This window comes from Oncorhynchus masou, chromosome 12 (genome assembly GCF_036934945.1).
Source record: "Oncorhynchus masou masou isolate Uvic2021 chromosome 12, UVic_Omas_1.1, whole genome shotgun sequence".
In the NCBI taxonomy this organism is placed as follows: domain Eukaryota; kingdom Metazoa; phylum Chordata; class Actinopteri; order Salmoniformes; family Salmonidae; genus Oncorhynchus; species Oncorhynchus masou.
The window spans coordinates 42,390,364-42,417,764 of NC_088223.1; the positions used below are offsets into that span (position 1 = coordinate 42,390,364).

Here is a 27,401-nt window from a genome sequence, read left to right on the forward strand (position 1 = left end):
TTCAAGAGGCTCCTCTGTCCTCCACTCGTTACCTGTATTAATGGCACCTGTTTGAACTTGTTATCAGTATAAAAGACACCTGTCCACAACCTCAAACAGTCACACTCCAAACTCCACTATGGCCAAGACCAAAGAGCTGTCAAAGGACACCAGAAACAAAATTGTAGACCTGCACCGGGCTGGGAAGACTGAATCTGCAATAGGTAAGCAGCTTGGTTTGAAGAAATCAACTGTGGGAGCAATTATTAGGAAATGGAAGACATACAAGACCACTGATAATCTCCCTCGATCTGGGGCTCAAAGCAAGATCTCACCCCGTGGGGTCAAAATGATCACAAGAACGATGAGCAAAAATCCCAGAACCACACAGGGGGACCTAGTGAATGAACTGCAGAGAGCTGGGACCAAAGTAACAAAGCCTACCATCAGTAACACACTACACTGCCAGGGACTCAAATCCTGCAGTACCAGACGTGTCCCCCTGCTTAAGCCAGTACATGTCCAGACCCGTCTGAAGTTTGCTAGAGAGCATTTGGATGATCCAGAAGAAGATTGGGAGAATGTCATATGGTCAGATCAGATGAAACCAAAATAGAACTTTTTGGTCGTCGTGTTTGGAGGACAAAGAATGCTGAGTTGCATCCAAAGAACACCATACCGACTGTAAAGCATGGGGGTGGAAACATCATGCTTTGGGGCTGTTTTTCTGCAAAGAGACCAGGACGACTGATCCGTGTAAAGGAAAGAATGAATGGGGCCATGTATCGTGAGATTGAGTGAAAACCTCCATCAGCAAGAGCATTGAAGATGAAACGTGGCTGGGTCTTTCAGCATGACAATGATCCCAAACACACCGCCCGGGCAACGAAGGAGTGGCTTCGTAAGAAGCATTTCAAGGTCCTGGAGTGGCCTAGCCAGTCTCCAGATCTCAACCCCATATAAAATCTTTGGAGGGAGTTGAAAGTCCGTGTTGCCCAGCAACAGCCCCAAAACATCACTGCTCTAGAGGATATCTACATGGAGGAATGGGCCAAAAAAACAGCAACAGTGTGTGAAAACCTTGAAGACTTACAGAAAACATTTGACCTCTGTCATTGCCAACAAAGGGTATATAACAAAGTATTGAGATAAACTTTTGTTATTGACCAAATACTTATTTTCCACCATAATTTGCAAATAAATTCATAAAAAATCCTACAATGTGATTTTCTGGATTTTCTTTTCTCATTTTGTCTGTCATGGTTGAAGTTTACCTATGATGAAAATTACAGGCCTCTCTCATCTTTTTAAGTGGGAGAACCTGCACAATTGGTGGCTGACCAAATACTTTTTTGCCCCATTGTATAATTATAAGCATTTCATAAGTGTCAAAGGCTTTTATTAACAATTACATGAAGTTGATGCAAAGAGTCAATATTTGCAGTGTTTTACCCTTATTCAAGACCTCGGCATCTCCGCCCTGGCATGCTGTCAATTAACTTATGGGCCACCTCCTAACTGATGGCAGCCCATTATTGCATAATCAATGCTTAGAGTTTGTCAGAATTTGTGGGTTTTTGTTTGTCCACCCGCCTCTTGAGGATTGACCACAAGTTCTCAATGGAATTCAGGTCCGGGGAGTTTCCTGGCCATGGAGCCAAAATATTGATGTTTTGTTTAGTTATCACTTTTGCCTTATGGCAAGAGGTGATCCAAGCTGGAAAAGGCATTGTTCGTCACCAAACTGTTCCTGGATGGTTGGGAGAAGTTGCTCTCGAGGATGTGTTGGTACCATTCATTATTCATGGCTGTGTTCTTAGGCAAAATTGTGAGTGAGCCCACTCCCCTGGCTGAGAAGCAACCCCACACATGAATGGTCTCAGGATGCTTTACTGTTGACATGACACAGGACTGATGGTAGCGCTCACCTTGTCTTCTCCGGACAAGCTTTTTTCCGGGATGCCCCAAACAATCGGAAAGGGGATTAATCAGAGACTTGACACCAGGCCATCCTCCAAAAGTCTTTGCCTCACTATGCGTGCAGATGCACTCATACCTGCCTGCTGCCATTCCTGAGCAAGCTCTGTACTGGTGGTGCCCCGATCCCGCAGCTGAAACAACTTTAGGAGACGGTCCTGGCGCTAGCTGGATTTTCTTGGGCGACCCTGAAGCCTTCTTCACAACAATTGAACCACTCTCCTTAATGTTCTTGATGATCCGATAAATGGTTGATTTAGGTGCAATCTCACTGGCAGCAATATCCTTGCCGGTGAAGCCCTTTTTTGCAGTTCACTATTATTCTACAATGTAGAAAATTAGTTAAGACATCAAAACTATGACATAGCACATATAGAATCATGTAGTAACCAACAAAGCGTTAAATCAAAATATATTTTATATTAGAGATTCTTCAAATAGACAACTGTTGCCTTGACAGCTTTGTGGAATTTCTTACCTTAATGAGTTTGAGGCAATCAGTTGTGTAGTGACAAGGGGGGTATACAGAAGATGGTCTTATAGCAAATAGGGCTAAGTCCATATTATGGCAAGAACAGCTCAAATAAGCAAAAGAAACGACAGTCCGTTAATTTAAGACATGAAGGTCAGGCAATACGGAACATTTCAAGAACTTTGAAAGTTTCTTCAAGTGCAGTCGCAAAAACCATCAAGTGCTATGTTGAAACTGGCTCTCATGAGGACTGCCACAGGAAAGGAAGACCCGGAGTTACCTCTGCTGCAGAGAATAAGTTTATTAGAGTTACCAGCCTCAGAAATTGCAGCCCAAATAAATGCTTCTTAGAGTTCAAGTAACAGACACATCAGCATAAACTGATCAGAGGAGACTGTGAATCAGGCCTTCATGGTCGATTGCTGCAAAGAAACCACTACTGAAGGACACCAATAATAAGAAGAGACTTGCTTGGGCCAGGAAACAGGAGTAATGGACATTAGACCGGACTAAATCTGTCCTCTGGTGGGGACTCCAAATTTGAGATTTTTTGTTACTACCGCCTTGGCTTTGTGAGACGCAGTGTGGGTGAACGGATGATCTCCATGTGTGGTTCCCACCGTAATGCATGGAGGTGGTGGTGTTCTGGTGTTGGGGTGCTTTGCTGGTGACATGTCTGTGATTTATTTAGAATTCAAGGCACACTTAACCAGCATGGCTACCACAACATTCTGCAGCGATACGCCATCCTATCTGATTTGGGCTTAATGGGACTATCATTTGTTCTTCAACAGGACAATGACCCAACACACCTCCCGGCTGTGTAAGGGCTATATTACCAAGAAGGAAAATGAGGGAGTGCTGCGTCAGATGACCTGGCCTCCACAATCCCCCGACCTCAACCAAATTGAGATGGTTTGGGATGAGTCAGACTGCAGAGTGAAGGAAAAGCAGCCAACAAGTGCTCAGCATATGTGGGAACACCTTCAAGATTGTTGGAAATGCATTCCACCTGGTTGAGAGAATACCAAGAGTGTGCAAAGCAAAGGGTGGCTATTTGAAGAATTTCAAATCTAAAATATATTTTTTATTTGTTTAACACTTTTTTGGTTACTACATGATTCCATGTGTTATTTCATAGTTTTTTTGACCGGTAGTGTTTGTGTACATCTCCCTCTCTCTCAGGGTGTGTCTTCAGTGTGTCAGACAGATGGAGGGGCTATACTTATAGCAGCTGTTCTTGTACTGTAGGCCTGTCTGACTGGGTAATTCTCTCTTTTCGATCCTCTCACTTTCCCTCTTTCAGAGGCTCTTGGGTTGGCAATGTGCAGTGTTGGCACTCTCAGCTCTCAAATTTACTGGGTTCACTCCGATGGAAAAAGAAGAGAGTAGATGAGGGGAGTGTGTGTCCCCTGTGCTGTTGTTTGTGTGTGTAGAGGAATGCATGTGTGCATGCTTTGAATCAATCCGTTTTCTCGCTCATTCTCTCTCTCTCAGTTAATGAGCAAGTGCGTAGCCAATGCACTCTCCACACCGAGAGACATATCTCCAGGCGGCCAATTGAAGAGTACCCAGCTGGAAACATTACCCCTCAGACTGTTTGAGTATGTGTGAATGGGCGCTGCAATTTTTCATTAAAATATACATTACTGCAGAGCAAAGGCAGAATGAGAACCTACAGCTGGATTTGAGACCAACACATGCCTGCGGCAGACATACACCTGTTAATACTGAACACACTACAAACATACCATTTACATAACACAAAAACATCCATTACACACATCGAATAAATACACAAGGCTTGTAGGTCCACATCCTTATTTAAAAAAAATACAGCCTCTCAAAAACCCCCCACCCCTACAGTTTGCTCTGTTGTTTCCCTCGGACCATTTTCCCGATGATCAATACCTTTTAATTACCGTTCGGCCGGGAGCGCTGGTCGATAGAGCTGATGTGAAGCAGAGTGAGAGAGACAGGAAGAAAAGAGAGAGTGAGAGGCAGAGACCTGCTCTGGACCGTGATTGATGCCCGTACCCGCCTAGTCCCACCTGGGGACTGCCTTGATTAAAGATACATCCCAAATGGTACCCTAAATCCTATTTGGGTCCATATGGCTCTGGTCAAAAGCAGTGCACCAGAGAACAGAGTGCCATTCAGGACGTAGACTAAGCTTGCCAAGCCACATTCACTCACCATGCTGACTGTCATTCAGCTGTCCCAAACCTCTGCGGTCACAAGATTAAGTGGTCAGCTGGTTGTGGGCGTTTAGTGGGCCAATGAGGGTATTCTAGTCTGGCCGTAAATCAAGGTTGGACAGTTTGAGGTGGACCGAAACATGGGTCAGTTGACTTTTATACTGGGTCTTTATTGATTAAGTCCGGAACATCATTCTTTAAGTAGAAATGGACTTGGAGATATAGAGTCACCTGGAACAGCTAGGTTGGTCAGGGTTCAAAGTGCACGTGGGTTGAATTGAAATGTAGCTCAGACTTCCACGATCAATGGGGAAAAAAAGAGAATTAATTAACATTAATTCATGAACAATGTTGAACTCCGACTAAAGACAAAAGTATCTTTATCACTAGTGCGATTAACTGACATTTTCATTATTAAATAAGTCATTGATGTCTGTTCAATTATTTCAAATCAAATTATATAGCTTTTATTAATTGTTTTATTCTGTGTTACAGCATTCAACCCACATGATGCAAAATGTTTTTGTTGTTTTTTTTTACAATTGTTTATACCAACCTCAAAAAAGCACTAATCGCTCAGCACTATTAATCACTGCTAACCTAAAAATGTACTATCAGGTAAATGGTAGCTATGTAATTCCCTATATAGTGAGCTACTTTAACGAGGGCCCATTTAGGCTCTGGTCAAAAGTAGTGCAAAATGGCTGTTTAGACACGCAACCCAATTCTGATCTTTTGCCTAATTATTGTCAAAAGATCAGAATTGGCCAGTCTGTGTAAACACAGCCCTTGTAGGGAATAGTTTGCCATTTGGGACTCAGCCGGGGACTTTATTGGGGCCCATTACCACTGGGGTGCAAGGTTTGACATACAGCTGCAGCCTCTCGAAGATTAGAGCAGTGAGCAGTGCAGCTCTAATCAATTGGCCCCTGAGCCCTATATAAATTTACCCGGACAAACCAAATTCCTCGACCATAATGAGACATCTAAATAAGCCATTTGTTAAGGCTAAGGGGGAGCGAGCGATTAAGGATCACATGAGCAATTCTGGATAATTTGTGTAACTGTTTTTTTTTTAGTAACTAACTCCATTTCATCTGTGCTTGTGCTAGGCCTAACAAGCTGCCTTAAGTCATAGTGCCATCACAGATGGTAATGTAATACTGACTGACAGCACAATGACGGTATAATAAAGACCTTTGCAGGGAGTACCCATCGAAACTTTAACGTTTTGTTAGTGTTCCCTACTACAGGTTTTTTAGGGCACTATTCTGACAGGTTTTATAAATCTGACTTTTTGAAAGAGCGATCAACAGTCAGAAAAGTTTCTCATCACCCCAGCAGCAGGGACAGACTGGGACCAGAAATCGTCCTGGGCATTTCTAACACACCAGCCCATTTTTTCTCTTTTGAGGCCCCCACACTGACCCCCAAAACTAGCCAAATAATAAAAATGTTGCCCAAAACAAATAAAATAAATATATAAGGCCTATTGGGCTAAAGATGGACCAGCCCATCTGGCATTTTCCAGAATTGCCCTTTGGCCAGTCCATCCCTGCCCAGGAGGGTAATGAAGACTTCACAGAAGCAGAACCAAGACATCAGTGATATCCCTGTGGAGAATAACGGTCCATGCATTGATAAGAACCACCTGAGTACTTTATCAAAATGACAGGAGGAGGTAATGAGTTGTTCCAACAACAAATTGAGCTAATTACCAACTTCACATTCAGCATGCAAGGGTGTGTGACCAAAAACAATTATAGTCTTTGCCCTAGGGGTGAAAAGAAAAGTACAGTAGAAACATAGAACACAATTTTTCTTCAATATATAATTTTATTTAAAATAACGTTACAATGTTTCTCTACATGACATTTCCAAACCTGTAATATTTTTTCCATTTTTATATTGGTTATTAAACCTTCATATATTTTATATTTTAAAAAAACTTTCCATTTTGTGTTTCAGTAGCAGTTGTTTATTCGTGTTTTTAGTTTTGATAAGTAAATCCAACACTGCTTAACTTCCAAAACTTGACTCAATGTATATTTTAGTTAGGTCTTGCTTCCCCAAATACCCTACAGTAGTACTAGGACACCACACTATGGTTTCCCACAGCTTTAATAATTTGCTGAAATAAATTAAAGTTTTCAATTTTGAGAGAAGAGAGAGAGAATTTTTATCCTAAGGACATTTTTAGGAATCATTTACAAGTTATGCTGAAGACAAAATTGCCATGTCTAGGTTTTTAATGTTACCTACTGTACTTGCCATGGAACAAAAGCCCTGCTCATCTGAAACGTAAAAGAACAGAAACCCATGTTTTACCTACACAAAGAAGGCTAACAGTCAGAAAACAGCACTTACATCTCCATGTTAGTTAGTCGTTTAGAATGCCTAGCTCAAGTGTTAAGAAGCGGGTGCCATCCTTTAATGCCGGGGTGCGTTCAACAGGGCAAAACATTTTGGAACGTTCAAATATGAAAACACAGTATGTAGAACAAACACCCCTTTCGACAAGTAGAATAAGGAGTTTGGCTACAGAACGTGGCCCCGTTTTTTTCACTCTTGTGGTAATGTAATGGTGGCTGAATCTACAACAGTGTCAAGCTGCTATCAGAGGACACTGACCTTTTAAATAATACTGCAAACAAAAAGGTAGGGGTGAAAGACCTTTTGAAATACATTCGATCGGGGAGACATGATCACTCTCTTACAACTGACATTATAGAGATGCAGCAAAGTAAGCACAGGTGACTAACATTATTATAGCTCGGAACAAATGAGTCACAAAGACAACATCTTAGCATCCCCGGCATCTCACTGGCTCCTACTCCCTGTAGCCATGACAATGGACCACTGACAACCCACTCCACATACAAGTGTGTGCACCTGTGTATCCGAATTGGTATGCATGCGCCCCTGTATTTCCAGGGTATGAGAGCCAACAGACAGCACCTGCTACAGCCTAGGGACGTAGACCGAAGTCTGTCAAAGGCTTTTTTTTCTCTCACAAGAACAGATACCATCGCGACGACATCAAACATTAAAGAACATTAACATGAATACGTTATAAGGGTGAGTCAGTTTTGTTATGCTGTCTGGGGCGAGACTGGGCATGCTCACACATCGTAGTGCTGCTAAGGCAACCACATCTAGTCTGATGGCAGACCAACCTGGAGTGGAAGAACGGCACACTGGCATGCAGAACGGATGCGCGCACACACACACCACACACACACACCTGCTCATCGTCCCTCTCCCCCCTCTCAAAATCACATACACGTTCTGGTAGAGCATCTGCTATCTTTGTCATCTATCTATAAATTGGCTATTACCCTGGCTGTCAAAACAAATAGGCAGCACCTCAATTGCACATCTTTAGCATTTCTTTCAGGATGCAGCTGTGGTGTTTATAACAGAAATGCTAGTGTATCGGTTGTCATTGGTTATTTTCCTTTTGGAAGGCAAGCAATGCAGAACCATTCAATTAAGAATGGTCAAATGTTACACCTGTCAAACTTCAGTAATATCCTTTATTTCAACATAGTTTCTGCTACAGAGAGGGAGGAGCGAGAGGGGTTGAGGCATGGAAGAGGTGTGAGCTAACCTTACACAGCTTGAAAAGGCTGCAAGGCAGCGCTCACTAGGGGAGGGAAATGCATCTATCTGCACAGCGGTCACCCTGCACAACCCGCTCTGTGGTGCGTCCCAAGTGGCACTGTATTGCCTATGTAGTGCACTACTACTTTTGACCGGGGCCATCAAAAGAGGTGCACTACATCAGGAATATGGTGCCATTTGGGACACCGCCCTGGTCTTTATCTGCTGCCTCAAAACCTAAACCCCCACATATCACATCCTAATCAAGCCTACCGCCTTAACAATACTGAGAGTAACACTGGGGTGTCTTCGTTACAGAGACCATTTCCAAACCAAAACAGAGATATATATCTATATACTATCTCTCTCTCTATCCACCAAATTCAGGTAGGTCCCTCTCAGTTTCATTCCGTGTAAGACAGGTTTTGCAACAGAATTGGCATAACGAATATGCCCCATGCTCACACCCCCTTAATACTATGACCGTTTGGATAGACAAGGTGCAATGAGGGGCAGAGAGACAACATGCATCATAACTGTGGCCATGGTCCCACTTATACGCAGACACACACGTACACTGGTGCACACACACACACGGGTAATGGTCAAACTGTAGAGCAGTACTTAGTGGTTGATTTACAGAGCCCAACGGAGCAATCTCTGTCATGTCTGCTCAATACTGTCTCAGTAGTACATAGTACTTTAGTAGTACTCTACCGCTCTCTGCTGGCTGCAATATACACTGCACCCAACACACTACTTCCATCCCGGTCTGTTTGTTGATCAATACTCAGAGTGGGGGAAATATTAGCTGGTTTCTAGTTTCTCTGAACGTTTAATTCACAAGGTCAAACCCCGACTTCCTTCAATAGATGGCAACACCACTTTGATGAAAAACACAATTTTACCTCCGAACTTGGAATTTCTGCTGAATCACCACAAACATTTTAAGGTGATAAAATGTTCAATCTTTTGGTGAACTGCCAACAGACATCATTCTAGACGAGTGTGTTAGCTAGGTTAGAAAATGTGAAAAATAGAGCAAGAATGAGAAGCCAAGAAGGAAGCTTTCCACACGGTTAGAATAAGGAATTAGTTGAGCTCTTATATTAATATATCACTTTAGCAGATTTTTCTAAAACATAGCTGTATTGTTTTAATGAACAAAACACAATAACCCCTTGCATCTCCAGTCAGTTACTTTTGTTTCCTATGCTTATGAAAAGCATAAGCTGGTGCCCAAAAAGTTAGAAGATGTGCTGACTAACGGCGAGTAAACTATAGGCTATAAAAATAGAGTTGCATACACATAGATAAGCTGCCAGTAATTTGTTAGGTTAACCACACAACTAATTACCGGGAGCTTATATTGTGCAACAATTGTTTTTATAGCCTACAGCTTTTGACAGATAACCTTTTGTTTCTTACCCCCCTTATCCAGAAAACCTAATCCATCTAATAATGTCCAGCATCAGGGAAAACCATTGCCAGTGACAATGGTGTCCCGCCCACCCTCCATTTCGTTTCCCAGCATGTCAGCTTGTAGTTCAGTAGACCAGAGGCACATTGAAAGCATTGGCCCAGACCAAACGTGTGGCAGAGCTGGCCGTCACAATCACGTCGCAGATGTCGGCTGGCTTCCTCGCTGGCGTTTCATCGGTTGATCGCATCAAGGAGTTCCCTTTGTCCAATGGTGCCGCAGACTGGTGTGAACCTTGACCAATCGAACTGTACAGTTCTGTTTCTTCAACCAGTGGGATGGCAGAACTCAGCTAGTGTCCCGCCCCATGTCGGAGGGGTGATGCATGGAGGAAAAAGTATATGCTATTCTATGAACATCTAGTAATGACATTAATGTTTTTTTTTCCTTCATTGCTCGTCGTCTATCTGAGAATTCCTGGGTTTGTGTGATTTTAAAATCAGTTTCCAGTTGTCATTTGGGGAGTGGATCACCTAAGTTCTTAGTTTTTTTGTTTCTTTTGCAGATGTCAACCTCAGTTGTGGCTGTGATGGCGTGAGTGGACCGATTCTGGTTCTGGGAGTATTTAGGATGTGGCGATCTCGCCCCCTAGATGGCGCCATCCCTTCTGTGTCTCCAGAGCAGGGAGATATTCTAGAATAGAGAGAAGGTTCAAGACACCAAACTCAACCACCCTCCCTTCCTGACAGTGAAGCTGCAGATGTAACAAACAGAGCAGACATAGTGTCCAGTGTCCACGCTACAATTCTGCTTTTGCTGGTGACTTGCTGCCCTTTACCTTTCCTGTTCATTTGCTATTCACATTCATTTGCTGTTCACTTGTCTTTACTGGTCACTTTGCCATTCATATTACTTTGCTGTTCATTTGCCTTTGCTGCATGACAGTCTCCCACAGGGTAAATAGCTGTCAGTTTGGGTTTATTCATCTTTGTGCCTGGGAAGGAAGTGACCTTGATATGGACCACATGGCGGCTGTTCTTTTATGCTTATAAGCATACACCTGTATATGTGCTCCTGTACACCTCGCCTCAGGAGAGGATCAACTTTGCTCTGTTCTCACTCATTCTTACCTACTGGGAATATTGGACAGGGGGGGGGTGCTTTAAGCTTTCATGTCACTGAGTATAGTGGACTGTTAAAACTCGTGAAATAAGTAGCCTCTTATCAGCAGCATTGTGACCGGTTCATGTGGTTTATGTTGGACAAAAAAAGGCTTTCCAGAGCACACTTACCGTTGTTACTGCAGTTCTGGTTGTCTTTGTCAGAGGCCTCCTCTTCAACCTAACATGTGGAGAGGGAAAGGAGAAATATTTATTTATTTATTTAAATAACCATTGGCGTAGAGAGAGGGAAATGGACATTTAGAGTACCTAATGTTGTAAAATCCATAGTCTAAAACTCTTACAATGGTGAGGGCGGTAGGTCGCCTAGCAGTTAGAGCGTTGGGCCAGTAACTATGGTTGCTGGTTTGAATACCTGAGTCCGCCTTGAATACCACACCACCTTATGCAAGGCACTTAACACCAATTTGCTCCAGGGGCGCCATACTACTATGGCATTTCAATTCACCTATCTGGTGTGACAATAAAACATGTATTTTTTTATTTAAACAACATTGTAAGACAATGGAATTGTACTCATTGTAATCTTTGGGTGGGTCGCTTAAGTCGAAACAGTAAAAAAATAAAAAATAAAAAATATATATAAAGTATGTAGAAAAGATAATGGACCAATATTTTTTTTTCATACTACAATATTTAAGAGCTAATAATCACCAACAAAAAAGCTAGACAGTCAGGCAGAAAAATAATAATATTTTTTTATAAAAAAATGAATTGAGCAGTATCAACTTTGTTGTTATGTTATACGGTCATGCTCATCAGTCGATAGGTACATTTGCATAATTTAGTGGAATTAAATTGCTTATCGCCAGCGTGAGAGCACCTCAAAAGGTTGGTAGTGAAACATGCTTTTATAATTTATATTTTTTATTTAACTAGGCAAGTCAGTTAAGAACAAATTCTTATTTACAATGACAGCCTAGGAACAGTGGGTTACTGCCTTGTTCAGGGGCAGAACGACAGATTTTTACCTTGTCAGCTCGGGGATTCAATCCAGCAACCTTTCGTTTTCTAGCCCAACGCTCTAACCACTAGGCTACCTGCTGCCCGATCCGATAAAGTTTCAGTTGGTCACATAATTTTACTGTTTGGATAAAATGTAACCATTTGTTGACCGGTTAATAGGGGCCCTTGTCAAATGTTGTGCACTATAAAGATAATAAGGTGCCATTTGGGATACAGACAATTAGTTGTGTATTGGAGGAGAAGGAAGGGTGTGACTCCTACCCGTTTCCTCCATTTGAGCTCACAGAAGACCCTCTCGAAGCACTCGTGCATGTAGTTGAACTAGGGAGAGACGACAAACACACTTTGTTAGAATGAACTCTTCTACATGCACTTAACAAAAATATAAAAACGCAAGTTACACCATGCCCAAACCGTGCGTCCACGTGCGCCAATTGATTTTGTTCCCCCACACCAAACGCGATCTCGACACACAGGTTGAAATATCAAAACAAACTCTGAAACATTTATAATAATTTGTGGACAGGTCGAAAAGCATTAAAAATTGCACAAGGTCATCTACTCCGACAATTAATCCACACATAAAATGGTCAACTGAATCGTTTCTAGTCATCTCTCCTCCCAAGCTTTTTCTTCTTTGGACTTTATATGACGATTGGCAACTAACTTTCATAATAAAGGTCTACTACCACGACCAACCAACCTCAGTTCATCTTTCAATCACCTACGTGGGTATAACCAATGATGAGATGGCAAGTGGGTAATATGCTTGTATAAACCAATGAGGAGATGGGAGAGGCAGGACTTGCACTGTGTTCAGCGTCACAAATAGAACTGACCTCAGGGCTATTTTAGTGCTTGGCAATGCAGACGCTCATTGGTGCGCACGAGCAGTGTAGGTGCAATGATTGAATAACATGTAGGGGTACATTTATTTTTAATAATCGTGCACCTTGACGCAAGCGGTGTGGTCAGCATGTTACAGTTCATAAAAGGAATTTAAATTTAAATAAATAAATTAGGCCCTCATCTATGGATTTCACATTACTGGGAATACAGATATGTATCTGTTGGTCACAGTTTGTGCAGAAATACTTTGTTTGTTTGTTCAAACCCACAGTTTCATCAGCTGTCTGGATCGTCTAGCTGGATCGTCTAGCTGTCTGGGTGGCTGGTCTCAGACGATCCAGCAGGTAAAGAAGCCGGATGTGGAAATCCTGGGCTGGCGTGGTTACACGTGGTCTGCGGTTGTGACGTACTGACAAATTCTCTAAAACATTGAAGGTGGCTTATGGTAGAGAAGTGAACATTTAATTATCTCGCAACAGCTCTGGTGAACATTCCTTCAGTAAGCATGCCAACTGCATTCTCGCTCAAACCTTGAGACAAATGTGGCATTGTCCCCAGTCAGCTGTTCCCACATGCTTCAAGAGGGCCACCATTGTTCCTGTTCCCAAGAAAGCTAAGATAACTGAGCTAAACGACTACTGCCCCGTAGCACTCACTTCCGTCATCATGAAGTGCTTTGAGAGACTCGTCAAGGATTATATCACCTCCACCCTACCTGACATCCTAGACCCACTCCAATTTGCTTACCGCCCAAATAGGTCCACAGACGATGCAATCTCAACCACACTGCACACTGCCCTAACCCATCTGGACAAGAGGAATACCTACGTGAGAATGCTGTTCATCGACTACAGCTTGGCATTTAACACCATAGTACCCTCCAAGCTCGTCATCAAGCTCGAGTCCCTGGGTCTCGACCGCGCCCTGTGCAACTGGGTACTGGACTTCCTGACGGGCCGCCCCCAGGTGGTGAGGGTAGGCAACAACATCTCTACCCCGCTGATCCTCAACACTGGGGCCCCACAAGGGTGCGTTCTGAGCCCTCTCCTGTACTCCCTGTTCACCCACGACTGCGTGGCCACACACGCCTCCAACTCAATCATCAAGTTTGCAGACGACAATAGTGGTAGGCTTGATTACCAACAACGACGAGACTGCCTACAGGGAGGAGGTGAGGGCCCTCGGAGTGTGGTGTCGGGAAAATAACCTCACACTCAACGTCAACAAAACTAAGGAGATGATTGTGGACTTCAGGAAACAGCAGAGGGAACACCCCCCTATCCACATCGATGGAACAGTAGTGGTGAGGGTAGTAAGTTTTAAGTTCCTCGGCATACACATCACAGACAAACTGAATTGGTCCACCCACACAGACAGCATCGTGAAGAAGGCGCAGCAGCGCCTCTTCAACCTCAGGAGGCTGAAGAAATTCGGCTTGTCACCAAAAGCACTCACAAACGTCTACAGATGCACAATCGAGAGCATCCTGGCGGGCTGTATCACCGCCTGGTACGGCAACTGCTCCGCCCACAACCGTAAGGCTCTCCAGAGGGTAGTGAGGTCTGCACAACGCATCACTGGGGGCAAACTACCTGCCCTCCAGGACACCTACACCACCCGATGTTACAGGAAGGCCATAAAGATCATCAAGGACAACAACCACCCGAGCCACTGCCTGTTCACCCTGCTATCATCCAGAAGGCGAGTCAGTACAGGTGCATCAAAGCTGGGGCCGAGAGACTGAAAAACAGCTTCTATCTCAAGGCCATCAGACTGTTAAACAGCAACCACTAACATTGAGTGGCTGCTGCCAACACACTGACTCAACTCCAGCCACTTTAATAATGGGAATTGATGTAAAATATATATCACTAGCCACTTTAAACAATGCTACCTAATATAATGTTTACATACCCTACATTATTCATCTCATATGTATACGTATATACTGTACTCTATATCATCTACCGCATCTTTATGTAATACATATATCACTAGCCACTTTAACTATGCCACTGTTTACATACTCATCTCATATGTATATACTGTACGAGACCATCTACCGTATCTTGCCTATGCTGCTCTGTACCATCACTCATTCATATATCTTTATGTACATATTCTTTATCCCCTTACACTTGTGTGTATAAGACAGTAGTTTTGGAATTGTTAGTTAGATTACTTGTTGGTTATTACTGCATTGTCGGAACTAGAAGCACAAGCATTTCGCTACACTCGCATTAACATCTGATAACCATGTGTATGTGACAAATAAAATTTGATTTGAGCACAAGGTGCACCTGTGTAATGAGCATGCTGTTTAAATCAGCTTCTTGATATGCCACTCCTGTCAGGTGGATGGATTATCTTGGCAAAGGAGAAATGCTCATTGATGGCTGAATATATTAAAGCAGTGATTTATGGGAGATGTCCTAGTGTATTTTGTCTGTGTATTGTAAACTCACGTATGGTGTGAAGATCTTGACCCAGCGAGGTTTCTTCTCTCCCCTGGCGTACTCAAAGCAGAACGCCATGCCCTCCTCGTCAGTGTCCCAGCGCTGCATCTCCACCCACTCAAACGCTATCACCTGGTTCTGATGGGGCGGGAGAGAGAATGGTAAGTACATACACAGAGTATGAGCCAGAGTATACACAGACATACACTCAAATGTTTTTCCTTTTGTTCTGTGTGGTGAGAGAAGCACGGCACACACAATAAAAGTCAGTGTATACACACACGCACTCCAATCTCACTCACTCACCTCAAGCGTGCCATCCTCTGTGCAGGCGTGCAGTTTGAAGTGGTGCATGCTGATGGCCGTGATGACGTGGCCCTTCCTCCGGGAGTCACAGGCGCAGTGGGGGAACATGACCTCGTTGTAGCCCTCACAGGAGCGCAGCAGACTCAGGTACTGACAGACAAGATAGACTGCCATCAACCACACAGGTAGGCACCAAACAGGCACGTACACATTCAATATACACATTTATTTATTTATGTATCCCTTATTTTACCAGGTAAATTGACTGAGAATAGCCCTCTGTGCCAGACATCTACTACTAAGGAGATGTGAAGTCAATGATCAGTGAGCCTGAGCCCTTCAGCTTAAGAGCATCTCAGCTGTCCGACACAGACGAGGCTGGTTTCATGTCACACTAGCGCAACATCAAAACACACTGTTTTAAGAATGCAAGTTTGATTATTGTCAACTTCAATGAGTTTGTGTTACAACTTCTGCTACAAAGTGAGAATTTCTTTGTCTTTAATTGTTCAAACAATTCATGAGGTTCAAACATTTAATCTTGTAATTCTAAATTTAAATCACATCTGTTGATGTTTTAATATTAAAAATGTATCTACGCAATGTGGAGATTACGGTCTTTAAAAGATACTGCACAGAAACATCTTACTTTTTCTTAAACGTATAATGTGTCGAATAATACAGTTATGCATGTTTTGTTTTTTTAAACGAAGAATTACTCGGCCTCCGACCGCAAGGCTCTACAGAGGGTAGTGAATACGGCCCAGTACATCACTGGAGCCAAGCTTCCTGCCATCCAGGACCTCTATACCAGGCGGTGTCAGAGGAAGGCCCTAAAAATTGTCAAAGACTCCAGCCACTCTCGTCAGACTCTTCTCTCTGCTACCGCACGGCAAGCGGTACCGGAGCTCCAAGTCTAGGTCCAAAAGGCTTCTTAACAGCTTCCACCCCCAAGCCATAAGACTCCTGAACATCTAATCAAATGACTACCCAGGCTACTTACACCCCCCCCCCCCAAACCTCTCTTTTACACTGCTGCTACTCTGTTTATTATCTATGCATAGTCACTTCAACTCTACCTACATGTACATATTACCTCAATTAACCTGTGCCTCCGCACATAGACTCTGTACCGGTATCCCCTGTATAAAGCCTCGCTACTGTTATTCTACTGCTGCTCTTAAATTATTTGTTATTTTTAACTCATCTATTATTTACTTAACATTTGTTTTTCTTAAAACGGCATTTTTGGTTAAGGTAAGTAAGAATTTCACTGCATGTGACAAATACATCTGCCTAAAAAAAGAAAATGACACCATCAAAAAAATAATAATGCGGTGCGACCAGTGTTTTTAGTCTTAAAAAACAATTCAATTATGTTATGTTATTGTTTAAACAATGCAGAGTCTGGTGAGTCTATAAGAGAAAAAAAATGCATTTCTGTAAAATGTTAAATGGTTTTCATTTTTTTAACAGAAGTTGTAGAACAGGGCTGCCCAACCCTCTTCCTGGAGATCTACCGTTCTGTGGGTTTTCAGTCCAACCTTAATTTTACACATCGGATTCTAATAATTAGCTGCTCAACAAGACCTTAACTAGCTGAATCAGATATGCTATAATAGCGTTGGACTGAACCTACAGGACAGTAGATCTCCAGAAATAGGGTTGGGCAGCCCTGTTGTAGACAGTCATTCAAAATGAGGGGTCATCCAGCGGCAAGGTAGCCTAGTGGTTAGAGCGTTGGACTAGTAACTGAAAGGTTCCCCGAGAACGGTGAGAACCACACAGAACCATCACAAGAACGGTGAGAACCACACGGGGGGACATAGTGAATGACCTGCAGAGAGCTGGGACCAAAGTAACAAAGCCCACCATCAGTAACACACTATGCCGCCAGGGACTCAAATCCTGCAGTGCCAGACGTGTCCCCCTGCTTAAGCCAGTACATGTCCAGGCCCGTCTGAAGTTTGCTAGAGAGCATTTGGATGATCCAGAAGAAGATTGGGAGAATGGCATATGGTCAGATGAAACCTAAATATAACTTTTTGGTAAAAACTCAACTCGTCGTGTTTGGAGGACAAAGAATGCTGAGTTGCATCCAAAGAACACCATACCTACTGTGAAGCATGGGGGTGGAAACATCATGCTTTGGGGCTGTTTTTCTGCAAAGGGACCAGGACGACTGATCCGTGTAAAGGAAAGAATGAATGGGGCCATGTATCGTGAGATTTTGAGTGAAAACCTCCTTCCATCAGCAAGGGCATTGAAGATGAAACGTGGCTGGGTCTTTCAGCATGACAATGATCCCAAACACACCGCCCGGGCAACGAAGGAGTGGCTTCGTAAGAAACATTTCAAGGTCCTGGTGTGGCCTAGCCAGTCTCCAGATCTCAACCTCATAGAAAATCTTTGGAGGGAGTTGAAAGTCCGTATTGCCCAGCAACAGCCCCAAAACATCACTGCTCTAGAGGAGATTTGCATGGAGGAATGGGCCAAAATACCAGCAACAGTGTGTGAAAACCTTGTGAAGACTTACAGAAAACGTTTGACCTCTGTCATTGCCAACAAAGGGTATATAACAAAGTATTGAGATAAACTTTTGTTATTGACCAAATACTTATTTTCCACCATAATTTGCAAATAAATTCATTAAAAATCCTACGTGATTTTCTGGATTTTTTTTTCTAATTTTGTCTGTCATAGTTGAAGTGTACCTATGATGAAAATTACAGGCCTCTCATCTTTTTAAGTTAAAGAACTTGCACAATTGGTGGCTGACTAAATACTTTCTTGCCCCACTGTATATTGGGAGTAGTGCCTTTCCCCAGCCAGTGTGTTATATGTGCAAAAGCACTCTCACAACTCAATGAAACCACCCTTGCACAGACATTTAGAAACAAAACATGGCAATTTGAAAAATAAGCCACAGGAGTTTTTTGAGCGAGAATTAAAACTTTCAAGTAGTAAGACATGTATAAAAGCAACATATACCATTAACAAGAAGGGGCTAGAAGTGCCTTATATGGTGAGCTACCGAGTGGCTAGGACAGGCAAGCCCCATACTATTGCTGATGGCTTACTTCTTCCTGGTGCCACAGATATGGATGGGACAATGCTGGGGGAAAAGGACAAAAACAACTATACAGACAATGCCTGAAACAACACTGTTGCACGACGCATCAGTGATATGGCAGGAGATGTTTTGAAAGAAATTACTGCTTCACGGATAAGCCAGTGAATTCTATTCGTTACAGCTGGATGAGTCAATAGACGGGCCGGGCCTGGCACAGCTCCTGGTATATGTCTGTTACGTTTATGGGGGGTCAATTAAGGAACACATCCTTTTCTGCAAACCAGAAGAGGATATTTTTTAAATACTGGACAGCTTTGTGACATCAAATGGACTTTGGAGGTCAAGATGTGTTGGTATTGGTACTGATAGCGTAAAAGCCATGACAGGGAGACATAGTGGAGTGGCAACGTGCATGCAAGCAGTTGCTCCCGATGCCACTTGGGTACACTGCAGCATCCACCGAGAGGCTCTTGCTGCCAAGGGAATGCCTGACAGCTTGAAAGATGTTTTGGACACTATAGTGAAAATGGTTAACTTTGTTAAAGCAAAGCCCCTGAACTCTCGTGTATTTTCTGCATTATGCAATGATATGGGCAGCGACCATGTAACGCTTTTACAACATACAGAAGTGAGCTGGTTATCAAGGGGCAAAGTATTGACACGTTTTTTTGAATTGAGAGATTAGCTTAAAGTTCTCTTTACTGACCATCATTTTCACATGTCTGACCACTTGCATGAGGACGAGTTTCTCACACGACTGGCCTATCTGGGTGATGTTTTTTATTGCCTGAATGATCTGAATCTAGGATTACAGGGACTCTCCGCAACTATATTCAATGTGTGGGACAAAATTGAGGCTATGATTAAGAAGTTGGAGCTCTTCTCTGTCTGAATTAACAAGGACAACACACAGATCTTTCCATCATTGTATGATTTTGGTGTGCTAATGAACTCAAGCTTAAGGACAATGTCAAATGTGATATAGCGAAGCACCGGAGTGAGTTGGCTGCGCAATTACGCAAATACTTTCCTGAAACGGATGACACAAACAACTGGATTCGTTATCCCTATTATGTCCTGCTTCCAGTCCACTTACCAATATCTAAACAAGAGAGCCCCATCGAATTTGCAACAAGAGGTTCTGTGAAAATTGAATTCAAATCAGAAGCCACTGCCAAATTTCTGGATTATGCTGCGCTCAGAATATCCTGCCTTGGTAAATCGTGCTGTTTAGACACTAATGCCCTTTGCAACCACGTACCTATGTGAGAGTGGATTCTCAGCCCTCACTAGCATGAAAACTAAATACAGGCACAGACTGTGTGTGGAAAATGATTTAAGACAGACTCTCTCCAATACAACATTGCAGAGTTATGTGCATCCTTTCAAGCACACCCTTCTCATTAACATGTGGTGAGTAATTCACAATTTTTGATGAACAAATACGTTTTTATATGTAAGATGTCTAAATAAAGAGCAAAATTATTGATTATTAATTATTATTTGTGCCCTGGTCCTATCAGAGGTCTTTGTCACTTCCCATGAGTTGGGTTGGGACAAAAACTCACATTTAATAAACATAAGAATGAGTGTATCATATAGTGTGTGGCAGGCTTACAATGATGGCAAAAAAACATTTGAGAGTGCGCTGACCCTGGTGCTAGAGGGGGTATGCAGCTGGAGGTTGAATGTTTGAAGGGGTACGGGGCTGTTATACATCATTGACCCACAAATGATCATGCTGTACGTTAAGGCAGATATATTATTATGTCATTTTTAGCAGACGCTTTAATCGAAAGTGACTTCGTCATGCATGCATACATTTCACGTACGTGTGGTACCAGGAATCAAATCCACTATCCTGGCGTTGCAAGTGCCATGCTCTACCGACTGAGCTACAGAGGACCACTTGCAATGGGAAGAGAATAGAAACGAGAGACTAGAAAAAAAAGGACTAACCATGGCCATCTTGCGCTGCTCTGCCAGTTTCGTCAGCTGGTAAGAATTGTCTTCTGTTTTGATGAATCCCTTCTTCACGTCATCCAATGCCTTAGCAGAGAGAGAGAGAGAGCGAGAGAAAGGGGCTTTGTTAGAGACCACATTTCATCTAATCTAGCACTGACCTCAGAGCAGTGGCACTGGGAAGCAGTAGTGGCGGTAATATCATTGACACTGACCACGGATCAGTATTATACAGTAGCCTAACACTGACTCAGGACAAGTAATACAGCAAATGAGGATAGATTCAGGTATGACTGCTTTTCACCAGCCACGTGGAGGGTGGTAAACTTGAAGGGCTCTAACAGTGCGAGTATTACATTCACATAACAAATAAGTCAAAAGTCAAGTATGAGCACTTGTGCGAGTTGAGATTTTCTAGCAAGAAAATGCTGCAGTAGATGTTTAAAAAGTAATTCTGCTGTTTTGTTTCATTCTGTAGCTGCTAATCGCACAAATAAATACAAATCCTATATTCCACCTCCAGCAGCAAAACTACCTGGCTGGGTAACTGTGCACAGTGAAGTGCTGATAGATTCCTTTTTGGAGGCGCTGCACACAGGAATACAAGTTGGTCTAACTTACTGGAAAGTCTACAAAGCGAGATTATCTTGGCTATTTACAAGCTTGGTTGTATTTGAATGTTAGTTTGAGTCTGTTGCTTCAGCTCCATCAGATCCCAAATCTCAAGACACACACTCGACAACTTCGTTGGCCCCGTTATCATGGTAACCTTAAAGGGGCAGCTGAATATTTTCTCAACTGACAGTTTGGTTAAAAGTATTTTGGCTGGTAAAAAAAATCTGAGTTGGCTGGTAGATTTTTTTTCCTCCATCTACCTGCAACAGTTTGAAAAAAACATACATTTTAGGCCCTGAATACAGTAACCCAGATAATAATAATAATAATAATAATATACAGTACCAGTCGAAAGTTTGGACACATCTATTCATTCAAGGGTTTATTTTGACTATTTTCTACATGGTATAATAGTGAAGACATCAAAACTATAGAATAACATATGGAATCATGTAGTAACCAAAAAAAAAGTGTTATACAAATCAAAATATATTTCAGATTTTAAATTATTCAAAGTAGCCACCCTTTGCCTTGATGACAGCTTTGCACACTCTTGGCATTCTCTTAACCAGCTTCACCTGGAATGCTTTTCCATCTTGAAGGCATTCCCACATATGCTGAGCACTTGTTGGCTGCTTTTTCTTCACTCTGCGGTCCAACTGATCCCAAACCATCTCAAATTGTGGAGGCCAGGTCATCCGATGCAGCACTCCATAACTCTCCTTCTCTGTGAAATAGCCCATACACAGGCTGGAGGTGTGTTGAGTCATTGTCCTGTTGAAAAACAAATGATAGTCCTACTAAGCCCAAACCAGATGGGATGGCGTATTGCTGCAGAATGCTGTGGTAGACATGCTCTTCAAGTGTGCCTTGACATGCGGAGATCATTCGTACACGTACTCTGCGTCTCACAAAGACACGGCGGTTGGACCCAAAAATTCCACCGGTCTAATGTCCATTGCTCGTGTTTCTTGACCCAAGCAAGTCTCTTCTTCTAATTGGTGTCCTTTAACAGTGTTTTCTTTCTTCAGCAATTCAACCATGAAGGCCTGATTCACACAGCCTCCCCTGATCAGTTTATGTTTAGATGTCTGTTACTTGAACTCTATGAAGCATTTATTTGGTAACTCTAATGAACTTATCCTCTGTAGCAGAGGTAACTCTGGGTCTTCGTTTCCTGTGGCGGTCCTCATGAGAGCCAGTTTCATCATAGCGATTGATGGTTTTTGCGGCTGGACTTGAAGAAACTTTCAGAGTTCTTGAAATTTTCCACATTGACTAACCTTCATGTCTTAAAGTAATGGACTGTCATTTCCCTTTGCTTATTTGAGCTGTTCTTGCCAAAATATGGACTTTGTCTTTTACCAAATAGGGCCATCTTCTGTATACCAACCCTACCATGTCACAACACAACTAATTGGCTCAAACGTAGAGGAAAGAAACTCCACTAATGAACTTTTAACAAGACACACCTGTTAATTGAAATGTATTCCAGGTGACTACCTCGTGAAGCTGGTTGAGAGAATGACAGCTTTGCAAACATTTGGCAAAGGTAAAGGGTGGCTACTCTGAAGAAAATGATTTGTTCAAAAACACTTTGAGTACAACATGATTCCATGTGTTATTTCATAATTTTCTACAATGTAAAAATATAGTACAAAATAAAGAATAACCCTTGAATGAGTAGGTGTCCAAACTTTTGACTGGGAGACACACACACACACACACACACACACACACACACACACACACACACACACACACACACACACACACACACACACACATAAATAATCAAGAGGGAGCCCTTACCTGGTGGAAGCAGTAGTGGACGGCCAGCGGATTGTCCCTGAGAAGTTCCTCCTCCTGAGAAGTGAAAAGCCACTTGCGGAGGGCCAGACAGGTGCCTGGCACAGCTGACGTGTAGTTCTGCACGTAGAGCTTGTGGGGAAACTCGTTGGGGGCCAGTTTTCGCACTAGGGAAAGATGGAGAGGTGGAAAGGAGCAGCCTATTTATTTCCATATCCTTAACACAATATAGTAGTCTACAAACTGACTGGAGGGTGCATCTCAATAGACTAGAGAGGTTCGGCTTCCTCGTCTCCCGTCGTTTCAGATTGGTGCAGTTAAATGGAAGGAGACAGGGAGAGAGAGGAAGCCACTTTAGACTACTGAGATGCAACTGTACTGATCAGAAGAGTAAAGGTGAAAGGTAAAGGGGTCGGTACATGGAGTAGCTGTGGACTCCAAAAAAATGAATGAATAAACAGATGAATGGTCTTACCAAAGGAGTGATTGATGACTTCAAAGAGGGCAAAGTAGCTGGCCATGATGCTGTCCATGCCAACCTTCATCACTAAAGCCTGGGGAATGGAGAGAGGGAAAGTACAGTGGCGGCCTATCAATTATTGATATTTAAGCGCCATTCAGTCGCATAAGAGCCATGTATTGATATTGATCTAGTGTTACACACTCTGGTCCTGGGAGTGCAAGCCTTTGTCCCAGCCCAGCATTAACCCACCTGATGATTCAACTAACCAGGGTCTTGATGATTTGATGAATATCTCCATGATTAATCAATCTTGTTTTGTGTACTTTTACATACTTTTTACGTGATTTTGTTTTTTATCCTGCTGATTTCATGGTGTAAGTAAAGTGACTTTGGGCATCTTGAAAAGCTCTTAAAGTGTATTATTATTATTGATTGGTTAAATCAGGGGTGTATTCAGTGGTGTACTGAATGTTTCAGATATAAATATAATTAATAGAGCGGACATTTCCCGTATTCTCATATCTGACACAGAAATTGTACAAATGACATGATTGCTATCTGAAAGTTCTGTAATGTTACATCCCCCTGAACAGGGCCCATATTTACATAGTGTCTCAGTAGAAGTGCTGATCAAGGATCAGTTTTACATCATCATTAATAATATGAGGGGAATGATCCTAGATCAGCACACCTACTTTAAGATGCAAGTATTGCAGGGCTGGGCTGTAACAAAAGCCAGCACACACGGTTGCCCTCGAGGCAGTGCTCTTAAACAAAAACAATCATTGGAATCACTGGTGATAGGAGCACAAGAAAAAATGTATTTGTCAATCAATTAAAAATATACTGCTCAAAAAAATAAAGGGAACACTAAAATAACACATCCTAGATCTGAATGAATGATTCTTATTAAATACTTTTTTCTTTACATAGTTGAATGTGCTGACAACAAAATCACACAAAAATGATCAATGGAAATCAAATGTATCAAACCATGGAGGTCTGGATTTGGACTCACACTCAAAATTAAATTGGAAAACCACACGACAGGCTGATCCAACTTTGATGTAATGTCCTCAAAACAAGTCAAAATGAAGCTCAGTATTGTGTGTGGCCTCCACGTGCCTGTAGGACCTCCCTACAACGCCTGGGCATGCTCCAGGTGAGGTGGCGGATGGTCTCCTGAGGGTTTTCCTCCCAGACCTGGACTAAAGCATCCGCCAACTCCTGGACAGTATGTGGTGTAACGTGGCGTTGGTGGATGGAGCGAGACATGATGTCCCAGATGTGCTCAATTGGATTCAGGTCTGGGGAACGGGCGGGCCAGTCCATAGCATCAATTCCTTCCTCTTGCAGGAACTGCTGACACACTCCAGCCACATGAGGTCTAGCATTGTCTTGCATTAGGAGGAACCCAGGGCCAACTGCACCAGCATATGGTCTCACAAGGATCTCATCTCGGTACCTAATGGCAGTCAGGCTACCTCTGGCGAGCACATAAAGGGCTGTGCGGCCCCCCAAAGAAATGCCACCCCACGCCATGACTGACCCACCGCCAAACCGGTCATGCTGGAGGATGTTGCAGGCAGCAGAACGTTCTCCACGGTGTCTCCAGACTGTCACGTCTGTCACATGTGCTCACTGTGAAGAGCACAGGGCGCCAGTGGCGAATTTGCCAATCTTGGTGTTCTCTGGCAAATGCCAAATGTCCTGCACAGTGTTGGGCTGTAAGCACAACCCCCACCTGTGGACGTCGGGCCCTCATACCACGCTCATGGAGTCTGTTTCTGACCGTTTGACCAGACACATGCACATTTGTGGCCTGCTGGAGGTCATTTTGCAGGGCTCTGGCAGTGCTCCTCCTGTTCCTCCTTGCACAAAGGCAGAGGTAGCGGTCCTGCTGCTGGGTTGTTGCCCTCCTACGGCCTCCTCCACGTCTCCTGAAGTACTGGCCTGTCTCCTGGTATCGCCTTCATGCTCTGGACACTACGCTGACAGTCACAGCAAACCTTCTTTCCACAGCTCGCATTGATGTGCCATCCTGGATGAGCTGCACTACCCGAGCCACTTGTGTGGGTTGTTGACTCCGTCTCATGCTACCACTAGAGTGAAAGCACTGCCAGCATTCAAAAGTGACCAAAACATCAGCCAGGAAGCATAGGAACTGAGAAGTGGTCTGTGGTAATCACCTGCAGAACCACTCCTTTATTGGGGGTGTCTTGCTAATTGCCTATAATTTCCACCTGTTGTCTATTCCATTTGCACAACAGCATGTGAAATTTATTGTCAATCAGTGTTGCTTCCTAAGTGGACAGTTTGATTTCACAGAAGTGTGATTGACTTGGAGTTACATTGTGTTGTTTAAGTGTTCCCTTTATTCTTTTGAGCAGTGTATATTGGAACTATATAAATTCTAGCTACTTTTGAAACACATGCACCCCAGAAACTAATATGTAACCCAGTAAAGATTTGTTTATTACAAAGCTAAAATCTTGATACAAAAAACTAAATTGGTGGAATTAGGTCTCTACATTGTGTAAAATCTCTACCTACTGAGATGCATTACATTGAAAATTGTCTCTTTAAAAAGGGTGTATATGAACGGTTTGTAAAGTACTGAAGCATATTAAAAGGTCTTTCTATAAAGAAAATGGGGCCAATGTGTGACATTGTGATCAAAATGGTTTGAAATTTAAAAAAATAAAGGATTTTCATGCAGTTCGACATTTGTACATGCAATTCCAATGTGCAAATTTGCCCACCTATTCAACATACAGTGCATTCGGAAAGTATTCAGACCCCTCGACTTTGTCCAAATTTTGTTACATTACAGCCTTATTCTAAAATTGAGCCCCCCCCTCAATCTACACACAGTACCCCACCTCTTCTGTCGTGGGTCACCGTCGTCGTTGTGCACTGTCAAAGTCTTGTCCAGCTGTGTAACATTTCACGTAAACCCTGTTTGTTGTCTGCAACAAAGTAGCGGTCCTTGTACCTAGCATCGAGCATGGTGGCAACACAGTAAAGAAGCTCAGAGAGAATGCCACCAAACTGCTTGTTCACAGCCTCTAGTAGAGTACTTTTACAAGTTTTAACCTCTGTCTGCAGTTCTGTTGAGCAGGCGTTTCAATGCCATGACAGAGGGTATCACGTCTGCTGCAGACGCTGTTGATGAGCTTATTTCTCCAGTCACTTGTTCGAATGGAGCTAGGAGTGTGTTCATGTTTCCAAGTTTCAAACATGTTCTCAAATGCCATTGAAATGAGAACCAGCACATTATTGACCAATGCAATAAGGCTTTCCTCTGGATGTGTGTTTCAACAATACTGTAACTCCGGTAGGGCAACATCTGAAAAATAGTGCTCGACCAGTCGGCAAAAGCCAATATCATCCACGACAGAGAACGGTTGATTGTCAAGGGCAATGAATCCCATTCTCTTCTTGTTGAAATTGTCTTACTCTTTCAAATGACTGCTCGACTTGAACTTGTTGGAAGTGTACACTTAATTTTTTTCTGCTTTTGTTCTAAGTAGTCGCTGAAAGTCTGGGGGTGATGCACTTTCAAATGAGTCATTTCAATTATGGTATTGAAAGATACCACTTTCTCCCCTCGGGAAATAATAGCAGCACAAATTTTACATATGACTGTTATCTTCCTTTGAAACTTCAAAATAGATCCACACAGCAGACATTGTGGGCTAGGTTAGGAATGCTGTGTTGCACATGTAGCGCAGTATTTGTGTGGCATCATTACTTCAACTACCTATGTTATGTAGGTAAGCACATCAGCTTTGACATCGGTTTTGCATATCAGGCCGATGCCGACATTGGCATTTTTAGCTAATATGCTTACCGATACATTGTGCATCCCTAGTAGTTCCACTACACCTAGTAGTTATACTATACAATTATTTATTTTTTTAAGTGACAGCTACAGTTCAGAACCCGTGACTCAACTTTTTTCTTTTTTTTTTTACGTTATTGCCTTATTCTCATCAGCAATACCTCATAACGACAAACTGAAAACATTTTTTTTTATACAGAAATGCCTTACCTACATAAGTATTCAGAC

General features: G+C 42.8%; 1 protein-coding gene across 1 annotated transcript in view; it reads right to left on the reverse strand.

The window, feature by feature from the left end:
* Positions 1-6,437: 6,437 nt before the first annotated feature.
* Positions 6,438-27,401, reverse strand: part of snx27a (sorting nexin 27a) — a 42,271-nt gene continuing 21,307 nt past the window's right edge. Inside the window, exons 6-13 of the mRNA XM_064980634.1 lie at positions 23,342-23,420; positions 22,870-23,033; positions 20,440-20,529; positions 15,408-15,557; positions 15,111-15,239; positions 12,058-12,117; positions 10,942-10,990; positions 6,438-10,342 (exon numbers count right to left, since the gene is read on the reverse strand). Of these exons, the coding sequence (XP_064836706.1) occupies positions 10,275-10,342; positions 10,942-10,990; positions 12,058-12,117; positions 15,111-15,239; positions 15,408-15,557; positions 20,440-20,529; positions 22,870-23,033; positions 23,342-23,420 (789 nt within the window). The 3' untranslated portion in view covers positions 6,438-10,274. The remainder of the gene's footprint in view (positions 10,343-10,941; positions 10,991-12,057; positions 12,118-15,110; positions 15,240-15,407; positions 15,558-20,439; positions 20,530-22,869; positions 23,034-23,341; positions 23,421-27,401) is intronic.